Source organism: Aspergillus sclerotioniger (genome assembly GCF_003184525.1).
Source record: "Aspergillus sclerotioniger CBS 115572 chromosome Unknown BO94scaffold_32, whole genome shotgun sequence".
In the NCBI taxonomy this organism is placed as follows: domain Eukaryota; kingdom Fungi; phylum Ascomycota; class Eurotiomycetes; order Eurotiales; family Aspergillaceae; genus Aspergillus; species Aspergillus sclerotioniger.
The window spans coordinates 333,217-351,074 of NW_020291022.1; the positions used below are offsets into that span (position 1 = coordinate 333,217).

General features: G+C 51.2%; 9 protein-coding genes across 9 annotated transcripts; 3 read left to right on the plus strand and 6 right to left on the minus strand.

Annotated features, from left to right (window-relative positions):
* Window positions 1–108: 108 nt before the first annotated feature.
* On the plus strand, window positions 109–1,410 carry BO94DRAFT_475327 (uncharacterized protein; the record flags this gene model as incomplete). The annotated part of the gene is made up of 1 exon (XM_025608559.1): window positions 109–1,410. One exon carries the CDS (start codon window positions 109–111, stop codon window positions 1,408–1,410), a length of 1,302 nt encoding a protein of 433 aa, XP_025463460.1.
* BO94DRAFT_539086 (60S ribosomal protein uL1) lies at window positions 1,401–2,557 on the minus strand. The gene is made up of 4 exons (XM_025612623.1): window positions 2,476–2,557; window positions 2,225–2,402; window positions 1,956–2,149; window positions 1,401–1,890 (listed from the first exon to the last, which is right to left on the minus strand). Exons 1-4 carry the CDS (start codon window positions 2,492–2,494, stop codon window positions 1,628–1,630), a joined length of 654 nt encoding a protein of 217 aa, XP_025463461.1. The 5' UTR covers window positions 2,495–2,557; the 3' UTR covers window positions 1,401–1,627.
* A 353-nt stretch (window positions 2,558–2,910) lies between these two features.
* On the minus strand, window positions 2,911–5,241 carry BO94DRAFT_539087 (uncharacterized protein). The gene is made up of 6 exons (XM_025612624.1): window positions 5,123–5,241; window positions 4,972–5,078; window positions 4,791–4,926; window positions 4,648–4,738; window positions 4,196–4,603; window positions 2,911–4,149 (listed from the first exon to the last, which is right to left on the minus strand). Exons 1-6 carry the CDS (start codon window positions 5,192–5,194, stop codon window positions 3,035–3,037), a joined length of 1,929 nt encoding a protein of 642 aa, XP_025463462.1. The 5' UTR covers window positions 5,195–5,241; the 3' UTR covers window positions 2,911–3,034.
* A 282-nt stretch (window positions 5,242–5,523) lies between these two features.
* On the minus strand, window positions 5,524–6,933 carry BO94DRAFT_578395 (uncharacterized protein; the record flags this gene model as incomplete). Its single annotated transcript, XM_025615212.1, has 1 exon — window positions 5,524–6,933. One exon carries the CDS (start codon window positions 6,931–6,933, stop codon window positions 5,524–5,526), a length of 1,410 nt encoding a protein of 469 aa, XP_025463463.1.
* A 395-nt stretch (window positions 6,934–7,328) lies between these two features.
* Window positions 7,329–8,252, plus strand: BO94DRAFT_607754 (uncharacterized protein; the record flags this gene model as incomplete). The annotated part of the gene is given in 3 exon segments (XM_025616546.1): window positions 7,329–7,379; window positions 7,399–7,901; window positions 8,075–8,252. The coding sequence occupies 3 exon segments, from the start codon at window positions 7,329–7,331 to the stop codon at window positions 8,250–8,252; spliced, it is 732 nt and encodes a 243-aa protein (XP_025463464.1).
* Window positions 8,253–8,552: 300 nt separating this feature from the next.
* On the minus strand, window positions 8,553–10,349 carry BO94DRAFT_607757 (GMC family oxidoreductase; the record flags this gene model as incomplete). The annotated part of the gene is made up of 3 exons (XM_025616547.1): window positions 8,553–8,798; window positions 8,854–10,015; window positions 10,064–10,349. The coding sequence occupies 3 exons, from the start codon at window positions 10,344–10,346 to the stop codon at window positions 8,609–8,611; spliced, it is 1,635 nt and encodes a 544-aa protein (XP_025463465.1). The 3' UTR covers window positions 8,553–8,608.
* Window positions 10,350–11,814: 1,465 nt separating this feature from the next.
* BO94DRAFT_568996 (MFS general substrate transporter) lies at window positions 11,815–13,448 on the plus strand (the record flags this gene model as incomplete). The annotated part of the gene is made up of 3 exons (XM_025614710.1): window positions 11,815–12,053; window positions 12,098–12,619; window positions 12,662–13,448. The coding sequence occupies 3 exons, from the start codon at window positions 11,815–11,817 to the stop codon at window positions 13,446–13,448; spliced, it is 1,548 nt and encodes a 515-aa protein (XP_025463466.1).
* Window positions 13,449–13,630: 182 nt separating this feature from the next.
* On the minus strand, window positions 13,631–15,049 carry BO94DRAFT_607767 (sugar phosphate isomerase/epimerase family protein). Its single transcript, XM_025616548.1, has one exon. It carries the CDS (start codon window positions 14,796–14,798, stop codon window positions 13,695–13,697), a length of 1,104 nt encoding a protein of 367 aa, XP_025463467.1. The 5' UTR covers window positions 14,799–15,049; the 3' UTR covers window positions 13,631–13,694.
* Window positions 15,050–15,407: 358 nt separating this feature from the next.
* On the minus strand, window positions 15,408–17,216 carry BO94DRAFT_525222 (sugar porter family MFS transporter; the record flags this gene model as incomplete). The annotated part of the gene is made up of 3 exons (XM_025610302.1): window positions 15,408–15,841; window positions 15,920–16,633; window positions 16,680–17,216. The coding sequence occupies 3 exons, from the start codon at window positions 17,214–17,216 to the stop codon at window positions 15,485–15,487; spliced, it is 1,608 nt and encodes a 535-aa protein (XP_025463468.1). The 3' UTR covers window positions 15,408–15,484.
* Between the last annotated feature and the right edge of the window lie 642 nt (window positions 17,217–17,858).

Here is a 17,858-nt window from a genome sequence, read left to right on the forward strand (position 1 = left end):
GCCAGACCCGCCAGTGGCGGCCGGCAGTATCGCTCTCTCCGCCTTGTTGCGCATCTCCCCGGCCTTTCTCTGGTCCGTCGTCTTTTTATCCTCCCCACAACCGCAATCATGCTCCCCACCAGAGGCATTGCCTTGAGCGGCCAGAAGGGCTCCCGGCCGCAAGCCCTGGCCTGTCAACTTTGTCATCGATCCGTCTCGCCTGCCCCTGTCCCTCAATCGCTGGTTACGCGGTCCTATGCGTCAAGCAGCCCGTTAACTCGAAATGCGCGCCTCGGCCAATTGCGACCACAGAAGAGCCCGAGAAGTCCCTGGACTGCAATCAAATACAATCCTACGCCTAGTCGGCTCCAATCAACCAAGTCCGACCAACTCACATCGGTTGACTTTGACGAGGCGGTGGCCCAGATCGCACACGAATGTGCGGAGCTTCGGAAAACGGATTCTGTGCCCCCCACCGACAAGGTCGTGAAACTCCTGGAACGATGCCAGAAAATTGCGGAAGCTATAGTACAGCCGGAGCAGGATACTGGCAAGACGTCTTCATCGAAACAGCAACCGGATGAGATCGCATCTCTCCTAGATCTAGAGGAGAGGAAGACGACCCGGAAACCACAGCAATCCGCCACTCTGCCCCCAAAGACACCCGAACAGATCATCGACCGCCTCTGCAAAGCGGTTCACGACCTCCTAACGGATGAAAAGGTCTTCATCTCCCCCGAAGCATTGACCTGCTACACCAAGATCCATACCATGTTGAAACGCCTCGACCACTTCCCGGAGATCTTCCATCTTTATGCGAACAAACCGGTCCCAGAGGAGAACAGCTCTCCTGTTAAATACCACAAGGCGAAGCCCCAAAGCATTAACAGTTCCGTGCCTGTGGAACTTGCAGACATGGCCCTGGACGTGGCGATCGACCAGCGGAACCTGTCGCTCGTGTTGGCCATCATCGATACCACATTCTGCGCTCCGGCGTTCCGCCGCGCGAAACTGTTCAAGAAGGCAGCCGTCCCGCTGGGTGGATTGGCCGCGGCCCCTGCAGCCTGCTATACCATTGCGTCGTGGGCCGCGACGCTGCAGAACACGATGGACCCGAGCACCGCGACAGGTATCGCTTTTGCTGCAACCCTGGCATACGTCGGAGGCATCTCGTCTGTTGGAATACTCGCCATTACGACGGCCAATGACCAGATGGAGCGTGTGGTCTGGCAACCGGGCGTGCCGCTGCGACACCGTTGGCTGCGCGAAGAGGAGCGGGCGGCGTTCGACAAGGTTGCGCTGGCGTGGGGATTCAAGGACATTTATATGCGCGGTGAAGAGGAAGGCGAGGAATGGGATACCTTGCGGGAGTTTATCGGAATGAGGGGGATGATTCTGGACAAGACGGACTTGATGGCAGGAATGCAATGATCTGCTGTTTATTACTGTACCATAGACACGACCCAGTTATTGCGCCACTACACACTACACTACAGCATACAACTATTGTATAGCACCAAACACACAAATAGCGACCAAAAACCACCATGGATCACATTAACCTCAAGTACCTAAACCGAGTTCTACATAATCCGACGCCAGCCTTCAGCCCCTAAAAAAAAGACCCCCAGGCCCATAAGCGACGCACTTAGTACAGACGCTTAGGAGGAGACATGGTAGCCTTAAGGACAAGGCTACCAACGTTCTGCCAGCCCTTCTTGAGGAGGGAGACGAGGTAGTTGATGGCAAGCATGGTGTTAGCCACGAGCTCATCCTCAGTCATACCAACGTTGCCGACGGCAACACCGAGGCAAAGAACCTTCTTAAGCTGGAACTTGATGGTAGACTTGACCTCGTTGACCTTGTTGGCCATGTCCTCACCGTGGGAGACGGGGGTGGGGAATTTACCGGCTGCAGACACAATTAACATATAATCCACATACACAACAAACATGGGAAGGGGAGGGGGAGCGTACCCTTGGAAAGACCAGGACCCAAGAGACGGGGAATCTGCTTGATGAGGGTGTCGGAAGCCAAGAAAGCATCGTACTTGCGAGCAAGCTTCTTGATGAGCTTCTTGTTCTTGTTCAGCTTCTTCAAGTCATCGGCCGACATGGCATCAATGCCGTGGTGCTTGGCACGGTCGAGATCGTGCTGGTCACCGAGAACACTATCCTTCTGTCAGCAACCCTATCTTCCTTTTGTATTTCGTCGTTGGTATTGGTAAAGGTGGAGGTAGTCGTACCAGATGCTCATGTTAGGGCGAGGAACAGTAGGGAGCTTGATGGTACCCGAGAAACGCTTGTCACGCTGGGGGTCGTAGTTCTTCAGACCGATCTGAAGCTCGACGGTCTCGAGGAAGTTACGCTTCTTCTCATTCTGAGAGTAGTTGAGCAGCTGCTCGATGTTCTGGCGCACTCCGGCTGTTCATTTCACTTATCAGCATTTTGCGTTCTGGTGATATGTAACTTGGCGAAACAAAGGTTGAATACGCACCGACTGTGATCTTGGACATGGTGCTGACAGTCTTCCAAAAGAATACTTTCTTATGGTGTGGCTCTGCGCTGAATATCGGTTCAAGGACAAGAGGAAAAAAGGTGAACGGCGGCGGCGTCGCCCGGGAGAAAATCCGTTCTCCGCTTGTGTGGGACGCTAGCTGGTTTGGGTTTGGTGGTGCCCTAATTTTGTTGATTAGTCATGATACCTACTGTGTACATAAGTGGTCAGGTGCACGGACCACTGTTTACTTTGTGGTTGGGAGGACTTGTACTTGGAGGCATGGGAAATGGCCTAAGTGTCAAGATTGCCAAGGAGGTTTAATTGGTACTTCCTATACTCGATAAACGTTCCAGTTATCTAGTCAGGCACTGTGTCCTGCGTGCTATATATGCATTCTCTGATTGTATGATGGGTCTGACAGGCTATGTGTATCTCATTTTCATCAATAGGTTATTCATTATAGTCTCTATCCTCCATGTATGACATATCAAGATCCCATGTTTACGATTGCCAATTGACAACGACCGCTGGCAATGAAAGTCTTTGTGCAACAGGTTCAGCAGCTATAGTCATGAAAACCAGGGATATTCAAATCAAGACTATCCCAATCCCACAGCTGACTTATCTCGCCCATATCGGTGTTAAGAATATCGTCCAGTCCTGCGAGACCGTCAATTGTTCCTGAAGGGTCCAGCCCTGCGGGTAGGGTCATGTCAAATCCAACCCCCAAACCATTAGACGGGTAGGCATCAAACGCATCGTCATTAACAAATGTCACCGATTCGGTATGCACAGTAGGAGGCGTGTTAGGCCCTTCCAATGATCCTCCCGGGGTTTTGGAGGACAGAAGAACCTTTTCTTCCGGAGAAAGGGGCATTCTGCCGGCAAGCCTCGCCAGAACTGAATGACAGGTGGCACCGGTTTTAGTGCCTTGTGATATTTGCTCCAGCGCATCGAGGCCCATGCCGATTGTTTCAACAGCTTTGTCTCGATGTGCAAGATTCCGGCCGCGGTCGTGGATCACTGCAGAGCAGAGAAAGGCGGCCGTGTCGAAGATCAAAAAGGGCGCGAAATGGAACTTCCCATTGGCAGGAAGTAGGTGTGCCAGTAGCAGCCGGGCTGACTCCATCACCTTCGTTGCGCAGTCCACCGCCATTGGCTGAAGGCTCTTCTCTAGACTAGGCTTGCTTGGGTCGGCGTCGATGGTTAGACATTGCTTCAATGGCATAAACATGACCATGTAGCCCACGGCATGGAGTTGGTGCCGTTGCATCGGCACATAGCTATGGGAATGGTCCCATCGGGTATCCGGATTTGTGCGTCTGTAGGCCGGAGGGAACATGTCGGACCATCTCTCAATTTCTTGCTGAATAGCAATGGCTTGGTTGGGGGCTAAGATCCCACTCATCACGCCAGGGATCTTGGAGATTGCCTGCCCTAGTTGACACTGAAGGGCTATATGTATTACTGGTGATGGCATGTCTATCCCTGCCTCGGCCTCCAGCCTCACATTGGGCAATTCAAAAGAGCAATAATTGCTGTTGATGATAAAAGGTCGCGATAATAGGAGCGACACTTGCCAATCCCAGGTGTACAGAAGGCACCAAATTCGTCTTCTCATCTCCCGTTCAAATTCGGACACCTTTGCCTTGGTGGAGCTTCGGTGCATCCCTATTCGAATCAATAAACTGATCAGAGACGCGTAGAGGAAGCAGACCTAGCTCCTGAGCTTCGTGGATGGCAGCACCTAATGCATGCCACGATTCCACAAATAATGCCTCGGTTTTATACCACACTGCATTAACGAATAGTTGTTGAACTTGGGTTAAGCCACCCTTGCCAGGCCCGATGGTATTGCTGAGTTGTTTGGCAGTCCGGTGGTACTGCTCGGCCAGATTTTGAGAGTTTTCGCCCAATTCAGTCTCGAGTCTCTGCTTCCCCTCTGCATCCAGGTAAAGAGTGGCGCATGCACAAACTTGCAGCAGCAGGGCTGTAAACTCTGGAGCTAGTGCCTGGCCACCGGCTTTCCCCGACCACCACGCAGCGTAATCATGCAAGAAAGTCGATGGGTAAAGACAAGAATACTGCTCGTTCATTTCACCCAGGAAATGCTGCACCAACATATCTGTACGGATTAGCAGCCTATCAGAAGCAGATCTCCGCACCTACCTGTATAAGGCTTAGGAGGAATAGTGCGTATTGCCTTTTCCAATTCCGATGATATGAATCCCTGAGAACTCGGTGATACTACAGTAGATTGCTGATACCAGGCAATCAGCGATCAGTGTAATCTGCCAGATCTTGGGTCTCACATATTGTTCGGGTCCTTCCTTGAGCAGGTTGTCGGGGAGGTATCCTAACATCCGAAAATCCTCCCCACTGGCAACGCTGCCAGAAGCCTGAGAGTCGGGCACTGAATCTGCATTCTTCGTAGGGGTATTTAGAGTCCTAGGGGCGTTAACAAATGATCGAACATTTCATTACTGGGCGAACCTTTCATTACTGGCGGGCTTAGCCTTGAGCACCTTTTTAGGTGTGAATTTACAAAGATGAGCGATGCGCCTTGATTGGCAATGATTGCAGGGCCATTCCCTGCTGCACTGAGAATGGTCAGATTGGTTGATCCACCGGTTGGGATGCTTGCCTTTTGCTTCCGTCGCTGGCATTCGGTGCATGATGTCGCCAAGCGGACTGTTTTCCCGGCCCCGTTGTCCATGGTGTCAATCGAGATATGATCGGGGCTACAGGTCACTCAGAGCCTGGCGACCAGACAGACACTTGAACTATAGGCAGGGAAGTATGACCGCCAGATGGAGAAGCGTGGACCAAGACCCTCACCGATCAGGTGATTGATTAGTCAGGTACTTCTGTCACTATCTGCAACAACTAACAACTCAGTTTTATAGCTATTGGTGGAGTCATCCAGACAAAACATGCATCAATAGCACGTAGCTTCAACTCCCTTTCTGGAATCTTTTGGTGTCTCAACTGCCGAGCTCCAAGGTGCCATTTAGTATGGCTTTGGTCAGATGAATTAAGGAGCATTTAGTCCGGCAGTAGCTCGTACCATGAGAGAGGTGCCATCACTGCCACTCTCGCAAAATTTAGATCACTAAGCCCGGTGAAGTCAATTCTGCGAAACAGTGTGTCATTTGCAAGATCCGACCTTTTCACACTGTCTTTCTTTGTCGACAGCGCTTTCCCAATAGTCCACATGAAACAGACAAACATATGCTGAGCATAGAGCTGTCCCACGGGGACTTTCGAGATCCGTGCTAGTTTAGCGCCAGAGCTTTTGTCCAGATGGGCATTTTCACCAATCCTACTAACGCTAAATGTAACCTCGTCATCGTCCTCCTCGCCTGTCATATCGCGGTTTCCAAGGAGTGATGGTTTCTCAACGGTCACGCGGAAGCCGGTGGAAGAGTCTTGTGGTGGTATTTGGTAAAGTCCAATCTCGTCGTACAAGTTCTTACGTCTCAGTACAAATTCGAGATTCTCATGGCTGGGACCAATGGTTAATGCGCTCATTTTGAGAACTTTGACCTTCCTGGGATTGATGCCTGATAACAATAACGAGATCAGAGCCCCGAGCTGGTTTTCATCTGCCTTCCACCCTTCTTTGTGTTTCTCGATCATTAGTTCCAGAGACTCCGTGGCTTGCCCGTCGACCTGGATCTCTAGCTCCCGGGCCCAGTGATCGATGCCTTTGGATGTAATGACGTTCATGTTATCAGCCAAACTTAGAGTTACTTCATTGATTGCTAGTGCGAGAGTTGATGCCAATTGGGTATGCGAGCCCTTATCCTGGGTCGTGCGAGCCAGAAACTCACGGATTTCCAGCAAGTCCTGTGCGCAGCGGCAGCCCCGAATCTTTGCGTCGTCATCGCTCACTTTGATGGACGACAAACTCCAGCTTATATCCGGATCGTCACCGGGCAAGGCGGGCTCGTAGAGCCGTTGCGGATCTAGAAGACACCTTTTCGCGATCCAGTCCGTACAGCAGCCTGTGTCGATTCTCTTCGCCCGATCGGGCAGATCCTGGCGGCGGAGGAAACTTCGACACAAGAACATAAACACTGTGGTCAAGAACTGGAGGGCCTGCGGAGGCCAATGCTGTAGGGGCAGGGAGATTGCTTGCATGAGGTATCCCGCCGCGATGCAAAAGATGATCAGGGGCGGAAACTGCACACGCGGAGCCATCCCACGAGGACGGTGTGAAGAAACAACTTCTGTGCGGATTCGCTTGGTAATGACGTACGAGTCCGTCGCATCCGGGTCGGATCTTTCTTGGGGCCAAATGATAAGTGAATCGGGGCGTGTTGGCTTCCATAGTACATCCTGCGAGGCCTTGTCGATGGCCGAGGCACACACCAACATCCCGACAAAAAGGAATGCCGTCCCACTTATGAAGACGAAGAGCGACCATGTAGTGGGAGGAAAGCACCTTCGCATGGGGGGGTAATAAGCTATGAGAACCCCCATTATAGGACAGCGGAGTAGCGTAGCGAGTAGCAGAGCATATCCACTGACAAGGAATTGGCAAGTCCGTGGTCAAAGGACTTTATTGCATCCAAGCTCATCGTGATTGGAGATTTTGAGTTAGGTCGAACCATGGCACAAATCATGAGAGCCAGTCCGAATACTTCCTAAGTGCGAATAGATACACAAACCAGCCATGAACCATAATAGAGAAAATACTCTTTAAAAGTCAAACAGAGAACCTTTTAACTCAATCAACCCACCGCAGACCGTACTATACTCCATTCCCAACCCACCACCAAGACTATACAGTCCGAGATCTCGACACTGAACCCCATTTATCCATCCCAGCAGAAAGTACCATTAACATGAGCTCCGGCCCCAATCCCCAACCCCCCAAAACCTCCCCACCAACAGGGGTATGCTGTTTCTGTCGAGGCCTCTTCTCTTGCCGTAAGCCCCCACCCCAACCCCCATCCTCACTCCCCACTCTACCCTACCACAACACCCCTAACCCCCAAAACAGTCGGCATAGCCATATCAGCCATCCTCTGCTGCTTCTGCCAATGGCCCTTCAAACAACTCGACCAAAACCAAGCCGGGATAATCATCCAACACGGCCACATCCACGAAGTCGAAAACAAAAACCTCTACTTCATCAACCCCCTCACCGAGAAATTCATCTCCGTCGACTTAAGTGTAAAGACTCGGGAAATTAGTCAAAAGTCCTTTGACACGCCCACGGGCAGCGTTCGTATCGCTCCTGTTATTTCCTTCAGGGTTGCCAATCCGAGTCGGTTCCTGTCTTTGTTCGCAAAGGTTCAAGATGCGGAAGAGTTCGTGACGACGTTGACGTTGAGTTTTATTGGGGTTTATCTTGCGATAAGCTCCCATGGCAATGAAGGGGCGGTGGAGAAGCTTCGGAGGGATTTGTTCTTTATGTCAGTTGCCCTATTCCTTTCGTGAAATCTGTTTCCAGACCATCCCTACCGAAAACATAAAATAGTCCTCATTGGGAGGGCCAAAGCAACCAACACATTTTACATCAATGAGAGACGAACTTCACACACTGATACCACAAAGTCATACATAGCGACTGATCTTACTAAAACAGTACATGTACTAAAAATCCGAAAGACCGCGCTCGAGCTGACGGTAACCCTGAGAATGGAAAGGAAGTTATTCCACCAGATGAAGCGCCATCTTCTTCTTCTTCTGCCGGGTCTCCATCAACATCTAACCACATGGATGATTATCCTCGGTGTTTGGAAGAAAATGAGATTCAGGTTTAGGGAGTTGAGTTGCGGAATCTGGTGGTTCGGTAGATTGGAGAGTTGGAAGTCGGATTCCTGTGGCTCATAAGCTCACTGCTTAAGCATTAGGAAGGGTTTCTGATGGGTGGGTTGGTTTGTTAGCTGTATCTAGGAAATTTAGGACTTATTCAATCACTAGTATAGATATTATCTACGGGAAATATATATCTATACAGAATAAAGAACGGTGGATGTTGGAGTAGAGTTATAATTATCAACGATCAATTTAGAGTACAACAATTGAACTACTACCTAAAGGACCACGCGGAGAAACTTGGTGTCCGATCAGTATCAGCACATGACTCCTGATACAAACAGTCTTTCTTGCTTAGCCCTCACAGTTCACCAGAAATAACATCCGCAGCCAATTCAGCAAGAGCATAGACAGCAGCTTGGATATGCGCTGCAATTGGGACAGGAATGACGCTTGCATCGACCACACGGAGGTTCGACACCCCATGAACCCGGAAGTCGGTATCGACAACCTTGCCCATAGAGCATGTTCCCAACGGATGATAAGTGGAACTACATCCCGATTCTGTCAGATGATAGGCTGTTATGGGGGTAGGGAAATACGTACAAAGCTCCATGGCGAGTGCGCGAATCCAGATACTCATCGGACGAATCCAAGGTGATTGGGCGGAAAGCATCGGGGGACACCTCTCTTTCGACAAACGACTTGCCAGCGTCGGTGCCGAGGAACAACTGAGCGGTCTTGCGTAGACCCATGCGCCAGGCGTAGCGGTCGGCCTCGGTGGAGAGATACTGGGGGTCGATGACGGGGTTGGTTGCCGGATCGGTGGAATTGATGCTGACGGAGCCCTTGGAGGTAGGGAGCAGGTGCACGATCGTGGAGGCAATATGGGTACCGTCGAATGAGATGACGGGGTTAGCGGGACATGCAGCTGCGTACAGCACCAGGTGTTCTATGACAGCACGTTGGGAGCGCAGGAGCGGGTGGTTGTCGGCGTGTCCGTCTGCTGCCAGGGCCTTGGCTAGACCTTCTTTAGGCACGTCGGTCTTGACGATCCAGTCGACTGGGACACCGAGGCCGAACTGCGGCTTGGTGAAGTTTGGGTTGTGGACTCCGAAAGCGTAGCCGGCATATTGATCCTTGAGTTTCCAGTATTGAGTCATTTCCAAGTGGTCGAAGAGGTTACGTCCGACTTCCGAGATGTCGGCTTTGATAGGGATGTTGAATTGGGAGAGAGTGTCCTTGGGTCCAATACCGGAGAGCATCAGGAGTTGAGGAGTGCGGTAGGAGCCGGCGGCGCAGATGATTTCTCTTCCATAGTAATGAACGCCAGCAGCGGTTTCGATTCCCACGGCGGTGGACTCCTCGATCACGATGCGCTTGACAAGCGTGTTGGTGAGGATGCCGACCCTGTTCAGGGGATATGCGGAGCTGGCAAGTTGACGAAGGCCATTGCGTCTGTTCTCGGTGAGCTCGGCGAGGCCGGTGGGATTGCCGCTGTTTCCATCTAGTCCGTCCAGCGGCTGGACGCCGTTCTCCTTCCAGGCCTGGAGCAGAAGGTCGCAGAGGGGGTAGTGACGTCCGGTGGATGCAGCGGTGGCGATATACAAAGGACCGTCCGAGCCGTGCTGACCAGTGGTCACATTGGGGTCGTGGTATTCTTCAGTTCGGATGAAGTAGGGAAGCATGCGTTGGTAGCTGTAGCGCTCATTCCCGACGAGTTCAGCCCATTGATCATAGTCATGGCCATCACCTCGATCCCATCCGCCTAGAGTTGTCAGCTGGATCCCCATTCGTTTATGTGATGGCAACTCACAGACGTTAATGGCAGTGCCACCGCCCAGGCATTTACCAGCTGGGTTGTTGATGCTGCGTCCCTCGAGCTCTTTTTGGGGAACGGTGGCATATGCCCAGTCCAGCTCGGAGTGGATGAGGAAAGGAAGGTTCTTGGCGTAGGGGATAATATCGTTTTTGGTTACATCAGGGCCGGCTTCCACCAAGAGGACCTTGGGTCTGTTTGGGCCTTTCGATAGACGGCTTGCGAGGACAGAGCCAGCAAGGCCTCCGCCGACAATGATGTAGTCATAACGAGGAGCCATTGCGCTGGTATTGATCTAGGTGGAGATTGTTTAAGCGAAAGATAGTAAGTGGGTCATGGAGAGCTTACTTGGAGCAGAATGTTATGCAACAAAGTGACACAGACTAGAACGAGAAACTGAGAGGTTGACACACTGGACAACTTTCTTGTGCTTCTGGGTGCGTGTGTATCTCAACACAGATTGAGTCCGGAACATGGCCTCAATTTATAGAACAATCCCCCCTAAAGAAAGATTCATCGGATTCTAGCTTTCACCGAGTTTATCGGGATCTTCCGCTAAAAAATCGGGATTTCGTGACTCGATATTCATTCAATATCTGATTATAGTCGGAATCTGGATGCAACTTTTCACTGGTTAACACATATAAATAAGCTCAATCTCCACCCAGACTAAGTGGATACTGACTGACCGCTACTTGGAATTCCCTTGTACCTGGCTGTCTACCTCACCACATGCATTCGACTCATACTGTCCGGTTGGCAAGCTACAAAGTTTCTGAATTCACGTTTAGCAAATGACCCACACAGCCACAACCTCCATGCTAGGTTTGTGCAGTGATATCAGCAACCGGTAATGAATATTCCAGCTGCCACTTCCGCAGATTCCCCCCATATCGGGCAATGAGTCTCTGCGGTCTGGCCACTTAGCAATGGTCAACGTGATAATTTGCATAACCTGGTCTGCCCGAGCTCAGCATAGAGAATTGGAATAAGGCTCGGCCGACCCTTGAGCCTATTCAATTACAGTGAGTGTCGTATGACAGGGTCGTGAGAAGTGGATGGAGTGACGAACAAGCTCTTCTTGACAAAAATCATTCACATTAAAGAAGACTGAGATAACACAGCCAATTTGATATTCATGGTTATATCACCTGTATATATTGAGAGTGCAGTGCAGTCGGAACCTCGGTGATTCTTTCCAGAGCCGAATAGGTTTATCCCCAAGTGTTGACTTCACTCTGGCAAACGCCTGGCCGTGATGAGCTGAGTTTATACCCTTTGTGTGTGCTCGTTGCACTTGCTCGTTGCGCTTGCCTAGGCATGCAGTATATTCAAATCTGCATATTGTAGACTGGACTAATGTTTTAGCTGCTCAAATTGAGCTACAATAGGTCTCGCGTGTTTGTTTAGACGCTTTGAATTTGAGCTGTTCAATACCATTCGGGAACGGAATATTGTCCACACCTGGTCACATGCTGCCCTCAAGCCCAACAGATGAAAAGGGCACTGCCATGAGGGTTTAGCCTTTCCACTTGACCCTTCAGCCAGTGCAATCGGGCTGAAGGGTCAAGTGGAATATCGGCTAAAGGTCTACAGAGTGCGGAGGACTACACCGTATGCGGTATCCGAGACCGAGAGATAAGGCCGATGCTGGGAATCTTCCGAGGACGTCTCAGCCTTATGAATTCTGCCCCTCTTCATCTCCTTTCTGACATCTCACATCTGTTATTCTCAAAATCACATCAATTATGGAAGAAATAGAATTGCAGGATATCTCGGCTTCTCCCAACACAAAACATGACCAACCCATCTCCGAGCAAGTAGTGTCTGGTGATGTCCACCAAGAAAAAGGACCAAGGAATGCCCCTTTGGTGATCCTCTGCATCTCCTGCATCACATTCATTAGCTCGTACTTGGGTGGGCTCGTCACGGTGTCTGTTCCCCAGATTGCGACCGATTTACATCTCAGTCCTGGGATGGAACTATGGTATGATGCTTCGCTGCATGCAATAACAGCATTAACATGATCAGGCCCGTTTCGATGTACGCCCTAGGGACAGGATGCACCCTCCTTATTTCCGGTGCCATGTCGGACGCAGTAGGCAACAAAATCCTCTTTTTGACGGGCTGCTTCTTGCAAAGCATTCTCTCCATGGCCTGTGGTCTGGCTCAAACCGGTACTGAGCTCATCATCTTCCGAATCATATCTGGCGTGTCGGCGTCGCTTTGTCTGCCATCCGCAATGAGTATCATCTCGGAGCACTTTCCGGCAGGAAAGCTCCGTAATTTTGCCTTTGCGTTGATGGGATGTGGTCAGCCCATTGGCTTTGGGATTGGGATCCTTCTCGGGGGGATTTTTGCAGATACAGTTGGATGGCGCTGGGGGTTTTACAGCGCTGCTATTGCCAACACGCCAGCGTTTCTTCTGTCGTTGTGGCAGTTGCCCAAGAAGAAGGAGGGTAGAGTGTCGTGGAACCATCTCGTGTTTGGAATTGACTGGATTGGAGCTGTCGTTGCGAGTGCAGCGTTGGCTATTCTATCCTATGCTTTGGCGTATGTATTCGACCCAGTGGAGGATGTCGCTGACTGTTGTAGGATTATCACTGGAGATGTGTCTAAGGTTCATGACGCAACCACTATTACACTGTTCTGCGTCTCTGGTGCATTGGTGATCGGATTTGTGCTCTGGCAAGGTCGACAGGAGCGGCGGTCTAAACCCACCCTGATCAAGAACTCACTGTGGAAAAAGGCCGCCTTTTCAAGCATCTGCGTGAACGTGTTTACGATCTGGGGAGCTTTTAATGCTTTTGAGCAGGTCGCCAACTTTTTCTTCCAGGATGTACAGAAACTCTCTGTATTAAGCACATCGGTACGATTCATACCTGTTTCAGTCATGGGTCTATGCGCCAGTCTTATGACCGGTCTGATATTACATCGAATCCGCGCCGACGCCATCATCACCATCGCTACTGTGGTTTCCTCAATTTCTCCCCTTCTCATGGCACTCGTCAGTCCCCAATGGACATACTGGCACGGGGCATTCTTTGCCATGTGTTTGAACCCGATTGCTGCTGATGTGTTGTTTACGGTCTCGACGATTCTCATTGCGGGCATGTTTCCTACTGAGACTCAGGGCTTAGCAGCGGGGGTGTTTAATACGGTGTCGCAGGTTGGTCGCAGCATTGGACTGGCATTGGTGGCGTTGATTTCGAATAGTGTGACGGAGAAGAGCTTTCCCTCTAAGGACCAGAGTCCGGAGGCGTTGTTAGTGGGATATCGAGCGGCGTTTTGGTTTCTGTTTGCGATGAATGTGGGGAGTTTGGGGGTGAGTTTTGTGGGATTGCGAAGGGTGGGAAATGTAGGGAAGAAGAAGGCTGTATGAGATCCCCCCATAGCCCTAACTCGACTATACCCTGTTCAATGTCGACTACTCACATAGACCAAGAGTGTCCAGATACTACTAGCACTACTAGCAGATCTACTATCCCAAAGACATAACAAACCATGTATGTATCAAATATCTATATCACATAAACATCCCAAACACGTATATACAACTTAGCACATACACATATACATCCCACAACCTCCCCTTTCAACCCCATCATCACCTAGCAGATAGGAAATACTACAACCTCCCCTGCACCAACCCCATCTCCCCCTTCCCCTTCCCCTCCACCAAAGAAGTATCCTCTCTCACCACAAACCCCCACCCCGGCTTCATCATCCCCTCCTCCCACCCCAACCTCCTCCCCAACTCCCACCACGACTCCAACCCCCGTCTCGCATGCTCCACCACACACTCCCTCCCCTCCCTCGCCAACGTCCTACTAAACAACTCCAAACTAACCCATCCCTCAAACCCAATCTCAAAAAACGCCCTCGCCGTCTCCTCAATGGGCAAATACCCCCCCCTCTCCTCCTCAAACGCAAACAACCTCGCATTCCTCGACCAACTCATCCGACTCGGCTGCCCCTCCACAAAAAACTCATGATTCTCATCCAACGGCCTCTCCAACCTCTCCCCATCCACAACCTGCACATAAAACACCTTCTTCACATCCACCGTCTCCCTAAGTTTCCTCAACGACGCAGCCAACTCCCCCTCCGCATTACCATTCTTCCCATCCACCGACCCAGGGTCCGCATACACCCTCCCCGCCAAATTAAACGTATCCAAACAAATCCCAAAATTCGCCCGGTCCACCGCACACACAATCTCATATGCCTCGTCCCAGAGACTTACGTGCGTGCCCCACGCCAACGCCTCGTATACGAACCGGAACGGTGGATTCTGCGCTGCGCCTAGGTCCGCTAATTGTTGTAAATCGGATACAATCACGTTTCTGTCGCCTGTTGTTTCGCTCGCGGGCGCAAAGTTCGACGGCACTTGGATCATGTCTGTGTGTAGGATCCTTGCGAGAGTGAACCATTTGGGGAGTTTGTCGGTGAGGAGGGAGGAGGTTTGGGATCGGTCGAGGAGGCCTTCGTAGAAGGCGAAGGGTTGGAGACAGATGATGGTGAGGGAGAGGGATGTGCAGAGAGTGTGGATGGCGTGCGCGGCTGAGATGTGGTCCCCGTTGAAATTGGTGAGCGCGTAGTGGTCTAGGTCGTCGAAGAAGAGCTCGATTCCGGTGTAGCCGTGTTGGGAGGCGATGTGGAGTTTGGTGGGGAGGGGGTGGATGCCGGGGCGTCCGAGGGACATGGAGGCTATGCTGAGGCGGTTGGGCATTTTGATTGTCTTTATTTCTTTGTTTTTGGGTCGGGGGAGGGGAAGAGAAATGGTTGTGGTTGTAAATGGTGTGTAGGTAGTGGAGGTAGTGGTGGTATAAATAAGTGATAGATCGAAAGTATATCTTCCGAGTCCAAAAGCAAATCCAAGCAAACAAATAATCGAACGAATCAAATCCGAGCTAAGGTGTAGATCACTCGCACCGAATAATCTCTCGATGAAAAATCAATATCACAATCAATAAATCCACGGGGAGTCAAGTTCGCAAAAGCAATTCAAACGTACTTTCAATCCGCGGCCTGGGCTGGGAATGGGCTATTACTTGAATGGTTATCTAGTTAGGGTTGGTGCGCGGAGTTCCGGCGGGCGGGAAAGCGCTTTTCCAGGTTGTTTTAGCCGGTGGTGGTTTTGCTGTGGAGTGGCGGGTGATGAAGGTCCGGGTTAGGGGTTAGTGTGAGTGATTGTGGGCCGGTGGTGGTGGTGCTATTTTTCCCCGGATGAAGGATGGGGGAGAAGGGGGCAGGAGGAGGGAGGGTTTATTTAGTCTTTACCCCCCGTTTATTGTGTCTTTGTTTGAGTTGGGTTGGGTGCCTGATTACTTTACTTTGTCTTTAACTTTCGAGTTTGCCAAGTCGAGCCTTGGAATAAGGTATTCATTCCTCATGACGCATAGCATATACATAATGCTAGGCAGTCTCTACCTGCTCAACTCCCCCCTTCATATACCCACTTTCTTCCAAGTCGTGGCGGAACCGTTCCTCATCTTCATGAATCTGGGCCAACACTGTCGCATGTGCCCGCCACACCGGCTTGGTCTCGAACAACGGGTCCATGTTCTCCAAGGGAATTCCCTTGGTCTCCGGAATCAAAAAGTACACAAACGGAATCGACAGCAACATCAGACTCGCAAAGAAGAAATACACCCCATAGTCCATGGCCTCGAACATTTGCGGCGTGAACCGTGAGATGAGAAAGTTCCAGAGCCAGTTGGATCCGGCGGCGCAGGCCTGTGCCAACGATCGCACATTCGGGTCGAACATTTCCTGCGATTGTCAGTTTCTCGGCCAAAGAACGTGTCCGGCTAGGCACCAATAGGGGAGCTGAATGAGGTGGGTGCTTACCGCGTTAATCACCCATGGGGTGCCGTTCCATGATGGCGTGTAAAACGCCGTCCACAGATAAAAGAAGAAAATAGCAGCAACACCACCCCCATTGAGGTGATCACTGGTATTATGCGTCGGATCAACCACCTTGATGTACGCCCCCACAATCCACATGCAGACGGACCCTCCCGCCGCTCCGATCAGCAGCAGCAGCCGGCGGCCCACCCGGTCGATCAGATACAGCAGCCAGACAATGGTCACCACTGTCTTGACCACGCCGAAGATGCCCGTCGTCAGCAAACTGGAACTGTTACCCTTCAGCCCGATGCTCTTAAACACCGTCGGGCTGTAGTAGTTAATAGCGTTGATGCCTGATCCGTTCTGCCAGAAGAACAGCATACTACCCAGCCACAGTCGATACAGGATCTTCTTGTTCGTCCAGGCCGCCGCAAAAGGCTTCCAGAAGCCGAGTCCGATCGTGGCCCGCTGGTGCTCTAGAGTCTGGTCGATAGCCCCAATCTCCTCGATCATGTAGACGTGATCTTCAGGGATCTGACGGATCCAGCAGAGGTTACGGATAGCCTCCTCGCGTCGGCCACGCAGGAACAGCCATCGCGGGGATTCCTTGACCATCATAATCCCAATGATCAATAAGCCTGATGGGATCAGCTGGACCGCAAACGGGATGATCCACTGTTTGTGGCTGGGAGTCAACGTCTGCTCCACTCCGTACTACTCCAGTCAGCTATGTCGAGACCAAGATAACGAGTAAACTTACGTTGATCCAGAAGCCCACCAGACCACCAATCTGCCATCCCAACTCGTAGACACCAACCAAACGACCACGAATAGCAGGTGGGGCCAGCTCAGAAATATAAATCGGCGTAAAGTTAGACCCAGCACCTACTCCCAACCCCGCCAGCACACGTCCAGCGTAGATCAACCCCAGACCGCGTTCGCCATTAGCACCCAGCATGAGACCCGCCCCCAGAGTGAAGATCAGAGCCGACATCATCAGACCCCACTTGCGGCCCCAGAAATGACCGATGGGGTAGGCAAAGAAGGCACCAAAGAAGGCGCCCGCCTGGTAGCAGGAGACAATATTCGCACTGACCATGTTCTGAGTGGAGGAGGACATGGAGCTCCAGTGGAACTCCTCTTTAAACGAATCAAGAGAGATAGTAGTACCGATAAAGGCACTGTCATAGCCGATCATACATGAAGTGCAAGAGGCCACGGCAGCTAAGAGATAAATCCTCCAGTTGTAGACCTCTTTAGGCGTGGGCCTGTCCTCGACCATGGACAGGATAGACATGATGTGAGTGGACCTCTAAGGTATGGAGAAGAAATGGATAGACTACTGCAGGAAACTGGGGAGACGCAGTCTTGGGGTTTATATAGGCTACCCCGGACTATCAATCCGGGGGTGGAGCCGGGGAGACAAACGATTACCCCAGATATCATGCCAACAGTCAGTGGGAAAACGATGGCGGCAAAACATAGCTGGATGCAACTGCTAGAAAGATTAAGAGTGTAGTGGTGGCTGATTGGGATGATAGACTGGACAAGGACGAGCCATGGATGGGCTCGTGTTGCGCATTGACCTCCTTAGGTTGAATTTCCAGAGCCAGATTGGGGAAGGGAGACGAGGAGATATGCGGGGAGTCTGGCACACACCAACAAAGTCAAATCAATTTGAGGATTCAAGATTGGGTGTTCCGGGATCGGAGGATGAAGAGAGCAAAGATCGTCAGACCAATGGAATGGGCGGGGAATATCCCCACGGGGAAGATATGTCCAATTCTACAGAGTCTACGGTGAGTACATAGGTGGGTCTCACGTGCTGCCCAATTGAGCGAGTTAAGCGAGAGAATAGCCAAAAGAAAAAGTACGATTGTGGGGACAGCCATAATCCTGTAATGTATAAATGGAGGCAAATACCGGGTGAGACCTATGC

What these genes read in the sequence shown, in the direction of transcription:
- BO94DRAFT_607767 (XM_025616548.1), bottom strand. Translation starts at nt 14,798, where the DNA reads ATGCCCAACCGCCTCAGCATAGCCTCCATGTCCCTCGGACGCCCCGGC.
- BO94DRAFT_539087 (XM_025612624.1), bottom strand. Translation starts at nt 5,194, where the DNA reads ATGGACAACGGGGCCGGGAAAACAGTCCGCTTGGCGACATCATGCACC. An exon ending in AAGCCCGCCAGTAATGAAAG is followed by an intron (nt 4,927 to 4,971) that starts GTTCGCCCAGTA and finishes TAACGCCCCTAG; the next exon opens with GACTCTAAATACCCCTACGA. An exon ending in AGGAAGGACCCGAACAATAT is followed by an intron (nt 4,739 to 4,790) that starts GTGAGACCCAAG and finishes GCCTGGTATCAG; the next exon opens with CAATCTACTGTAGTATCACC.
- BO94DRAFT_539086 (XM_025612623.1), bottom strand. An exon ending in CGCCCTAACATGAGCATCTG is followed by an intron (nt 2,150 to 2,224) that starts GTACGACTACCT and finishes ACAGAAGGATAG; the next exon opens with TGTTCTCGGTGACCAGCACG. An exon ending in GGGTCCTGGTCTTTCCAAGG is followed by an intron (nt 1,891 to 1,955) that starts GTACGCTCCCCC and finishes TTGTGTCTGCAG; the next exon opens with CCGGTAAATTCCCCACCCCC.